The 5,122-nt window shown below is 46.7% G+C and overlaps 1 protein-coding gene across 17 annotated transcripts in view; it reads right to left on the bottom strand.

The window, feature by feature from the left end:
* ryr1b (ryanodine receptor 1b (skeletal)) overlaps positions 1 to 5,122 on the bottom strand; it is a 74,023-nt gene that overhangs the window by 66,283 nt on the left and 2,618 nt on the right. For 13 of the 17 annotated variants that reach the window (XM_031863703.1, XM_031863711.1, XM_031863705.1 and 10 more), the window contains exon 1: positions 4,870 to 5,050. The exons of 1 other annotated variant lie outside the window; for it this stretch is intronic. In XM_031863703.1, the coding sequence (XP_031719563.1) occupies positions 4,870 to 4,917 (48 nt within the window). In that variant the 5' untranslated portion in view covers positions 4,918 to 5,050. Of the gene's footprint in view, positions 1 to 4,869; positions 5,051 to 5,122 lie in introns of those variants that run through there. 3 more of the 17 variants (XM_031863698.1, XM_031863714.1, XM_031863699.1) reach the window with 2 other exon arrangements.

The following is a 5,122-nucleotide window of genomic DNA, read 5'->3' on the forward strand; positions in this document are numbered from 1 at the left end:
CACACACACACACACACACACACACACACACACACACACACACACACTCACTTTGCTTCTGCAGGATCCCCCCCCCCTCTCTCTGTGTTTGTGTCTCGTGCCTGAGAGAGCAGACCACCTGTTTATTGTGTACACTGCTGTGACCAAAGCAGGGAGACTAACAGGTGCGGTTAGAGTGTGTGTGTGTGTGTGTGTGTGTTCGTGATCCCGCTGCAGACGTGTTCATCTCCTGGGCTCAGCACTTTGTTTCACTCAGCCTCCCCCCCCTCCCTCACCTAATGCCTTTATAGCTCACTGATGATCACACAGTATGCGTGTAAATGTGTGTGTTAAAGAGCGAGAGGGGACAAAGACATTGGGATAAGGGGGGTGGACTCAGCAGCAGTATAACCAGATAACATATGTAGCTGTCATCTCAACTGTCGAATAGAAAAACCAGCATCAGAGAGTGATGAAAAGAGGGTAAGAGGTCAGAGGTGGAGTTTAAAGGTGAATTCAGAGCATTTCTATTGCCTCCACACGGCTCTCAACAGCACGAACAGTGCAAACAATGGCAAAGTGCTGACAGAGCTAACGATGTTAGCCTGAGGGGGAAGTGAAAGGGTGGTCGTTACGCGTCCGGGATGCCGCTATTGGCGCTAACCGCCATAAGAGAGAAGTGCAGAGAGGCGGAACCGAGACTCGCATGCACTAAAATGCACAGAAGGCTGACTAAACAAGAGAGTACTGAAGACTGTTCGACGACTTAATGACCAGTTGAAGAAACAGGCAGACAAGCGGCTACATGTGCTGATGAGGAATGAGATGATTGGAGGACAGGTGGGCGTGGAAGTTTTCTTTTTGAAATAAAAGGAAAGTGTGAGGGCATCTAGTGGACAGGTAAAGAATAACACTGCAGGAGTCTGGGAAACGTGTGTGTGCAGAGAGGCTGAATGAGCAGGAACCCACAGAACCATTGTGACAGATGAAGGCAGGTCAGAGATAACGTTTCACCGCCTAAAGCCAGGGTTGAATTCACTCATCAAATCAGAATGGATTCAATTACCATATTCAGTCTATTCAAGGTAAACTTCCACTGAATTTAAGAATGAGAGTGTTGAATAGATGTGTACAAACACAAAGATTTTGCCGAATAGATTACACATTTGCTCCTTCCAAACTGACCTAATTAGCTCGAGGCTAATCAAAGAAAGACATAGAAAGATCTGGTAACAGAGCTTAAGTATTGTACCAACTTGGAGCGGAGTGCACAACTGACCCGGCTATCTGAACCCAACCCTAGAAAGCACCACCTAAGAAGTCACCGGTGGAGCATCTGACACACACACACCCTATAACCACAACTCCCTCAATGCAGCCAGGAACCCTCCTTGTCTGTAGCTCTACCATCCATGACGTAAAGGCATAGTTAAAGACAATAAAGTCACCCTAAAGAACAACAACATAAAACCCCTCAAATCGTCCAATCCTGCTCAAGAAACCCGACAACATAAATCCTCCCGGTGAGCACTGAACTCTTCCTTTGCGGGTCAAAAGACGTCTGTATGTCTCCATCAAGTCTGGGCTCAAATGTGTTAATAATTCAAAAACAACAAGGTTGCATTTCAAAGACTTTACTTCAATGTGTAGCGGGACCTGTATGTTATTGAAATACAAATGTTTGAAAGTTTGGTTGCATGTAACCATTTACAATAAGCATTCTTCTGACCTTTTAACCTACAAATCACCAAATCAGTAACTGCTGCTAACATTCTGCCCGTACACCTCTGACAATATCACTACTGTCCATCGACAGTCACAACAATGAACAAGATCTCTGTTCGCGTGACACGCAGGGGGACGAGCACGCACACACACAGATATCCACATCCACACACACACACACACACACACACACCGCCGCGTCTCCCGAAGGATGCTGGCAAGTAGGACACCGACTCCTCTGGTTTCTCCCTCCAGAGTGTGCGCTTTCATAGTGGCAGGCTAAAAGAAGGAAAGCGCTGTTGCAGGCCGGATCTGGAAATACCCCTTTCCAACTCTCTCGCCCCTGCGTGATTCACACACACACCGCGTCATGTGGCATCGTGAAACAGTGACACAGCTTTCGCCTTCGCCAGCGAGGAAACAACGCCGTTGTCTGAACTCTGGGTTCCCTGATGTAGACTCTGGTGTGTTTCAGCAGCCTGTGTTACTGTTTAGGCTGTTTCTAAAGAGAAAGGGTGAGACTGCTGGCTATTGGCAGCTAAGCGGATCTCTTGACAGCTAATGTGGGGGCTCAAGTGCTTGCAGGTAGTTTTTCTTTTTAAAGAGGAGGTTGAAAATCAGATACCTGTTGTTCAACATGGAAAGAGCATGTAATGTCTAAGCCCCAGCAGCCAGTGTGTGGACTGTACAACTCTTCAAGCCACACTGTGTGAGTCACAGGCCCTGGGCCGCTTTAGAATAACACAATGAAACCCAGAATAGACTCGAGCAGCGCTGCTGAGTATTCTGTGTGTGGCCGATCACTGGGGATGTGAGGAAGAAGAGCAAAAATGCACAACATCGTTCCCCCATCTGTCCCACTGGACAGGATTCAGCAGTTAAAGGATCCAGACTGCATCGCCTTAGTCCCAAACTCACAAAGCTTTTCATCTGATTTGGGGGATTCCCAGCAGGGATGAAAAACAGAGAAAATGATCAACAGTGAAAGAACTGACAGGATTACAGTGCAATCATCTTTATTAGGTTATTCCTCACAGAGACAACAATGGCTTTCTCAAACTGGGGGTCATTACTTTGACAGGGGAGGAGTCTGTAGAGATTGTGTGTTTGTTGCACCATTACACTCAAGAGCCTGGCTAAACGTTTTTAAACTGTGGGGAAATGATTGATTCCTTCCCTCATGAGCATGACAAGTTAAATCTTGTACCATCATGACATAAGAGAGCCGATCATAGAGAGCAGCGGTGAACTGCGTTACTGTGGAATCACGGTGCTTAAACACCAATATGAGTTAACCTGACGTAATAAAAAAACACCCAAGCGTGCTGTTTGAGTGAAGTTCTGTAAAGCAAATTCATTTTGTTGGTGCTTTCCACAACGTCCACCCTTCCTGCTTGGTCTTATTCCAGTGAAGAAGAAGCATTTTCTGGACAGCGTGCTTATTTTGTGTAAACAAACATTGAAAATCCTCAGAGCCCTGAACACTGAAACACCTGCAGGCTAGCTATCGATACACAGTAGAAATGTGCCGCGCTTTGAGCTCACAAAAGCTATAATTTGGGAAAACAAAGATCTTTTTCGAAACCCTTTTCTGTGCTCAGAATATATTTTGAACATATTTAGTGTTATTGAACATGAGCTGGAAGGCTGTTATCCTAAACTAGACCCCATGGTGAGATGACACTTCTGTTAAGAGCCTCATTTGTTCATTTTCAGAAGATTTCATTAAATTGTTATTAGATAACGACCTCTGGAGGAAAATGCTGAAGGGCTGAGCTGAACCCCTGCTGAGCCTGAGCATACACATGTTACAACTGTAGAAAGACGAGATCAGGTGAGCGTTTGAGGACAGCTGACTCCCTTCTCTGGCCTCTCATTAAAAGACGGATAACGTGGACCGTTTGGCGGACGCTTTGAGATTCTCGCGGCACCACGAGCGCTTACGTTTTTAGCCCTTTTGTCCCCAGGCGGGGATTGGAACCCCTGACCCCGACAGCGCTCATGTCAAAGATAAAACCCATTGAAGTGCACGAGTCGTTAATAATTCACCTAGAGCGGCATTGTTTTTCCCTTTTGAAGTGTTTGGTGTCTAATAGCTTCATCCTCACCGAGCCTCCTGGACCAAAAGGACAAAACCCCGCTGAGGGCATTCAAAGTGTCTCACTGCTCATCTGAAGAGAGGAAAACTCCGTTTATAGTTTTGTGACAGAAGCTACAGCCGCGCTGCTCTGTAATGCCACGTCCTTTAGGGACATTGTGAGCTGACAGGAACCCACGTCCGTCAACGTGATGTGCTTGAGGTCCGGGCTCTTTTGTGCTCGGACCGTTATTTCACTGCTAACTAGATTCATGTGTTGGACGACGTCAACGCCACACAGCCGCGCTGGTGAAGCTCCACTTCAAGAGGAATGCTTACAGTGAAACCCACATCACCAGCTCAGCTCTTTTAGGTCATTTTTTTTCTTCTCCCGAGGAAAGACGTGCAGCCAGCTGTCCCCTGAGGGCCCGGGGCAGCTTGTTGCTCTGCCTCCTCACCCCTCACTGGCGGGCGGGCTCTACTTTCCTCAGATAAAAATAGATAACGCTGCTAACAGATGCACCAGCCCTTGTCTATCTATCTGGGCTCTGACACACACACACACACACACACACACATATGCATGAACTGCCACCTATCCTTAAGCCCAGAACATTCTGGACGTAATATAAAAGAGATTAGGCGAGACAATGACCAGTGCATTCTGAAAATGATCAAAATACGATGAGGTAATGTAGGTTAGATTCCTGCTCTCACACGGGATAAAAATAAAATAAAAAAATCAATTAGCAAGTTTAAAGAGAGCCACTAATAAGCGGGTCATGGCACATTCAGGGCACCGCAGAAATAGTCCACTATATAGAGAAGCGGGGCCTTGGCTCTGAGAACTGCAACTACACATTTGACTGAAATACCCGATGCCAGAAAAACCAAAAGTGATACAAGTGGAGGAGCTGTGAAACCGAAGAACGCCGGAGTAGATCATGAGACAATTTTAGATCACGAGTTGAATCACTTCTCTTTGGCAAAATAATAATCTAATTATCTTCCTCGCTGTTCTCATAACTCCTCGACTCCTCCGGCAGTCGGTGCAGGTTTCCCAAAAAAGGACAGTGAGCAGGACTCACCGTTCGCAGGAACTGGATCTCCTCCTCTCCCTCTCCCCCTTCTGCCATCCTTCTCCGAGGGTTATTCGCAGCTCCTCAGGAGAAAAGACAAAATCCTTCTGTTCAGGATTTGGATTTTTCAAATTTTTTTTTGTATGTCCTTTGCTAGGTCCCCCTCCCTCTCCAGTCCACGTTGCACCTCTCTCCCTCCTTTCTGTACCCCACCGTCTCTCTCTCTCTCTCTCTCTCTCTCTCTCTCTCTCTCTCTCTCTGT

This window comes from Anarrhichthys ocellatus, unplaced genomic scaffold (genome assembly GCF_004355925.1).
Source record: "Anarrhichthys ocellatus isolate YVR2014 unplaced genomic scaffold, GSC_Weel_1.0 scaffold29, whole genome shotgun sequence".
Classification (NCBI taxonomy): Eukaryota; Metazoa; Chordata; class Actinopteri; order Perciformes; family Anarhichadidae; genus Anarrhichthys; species Anarrhichthys ocellatus.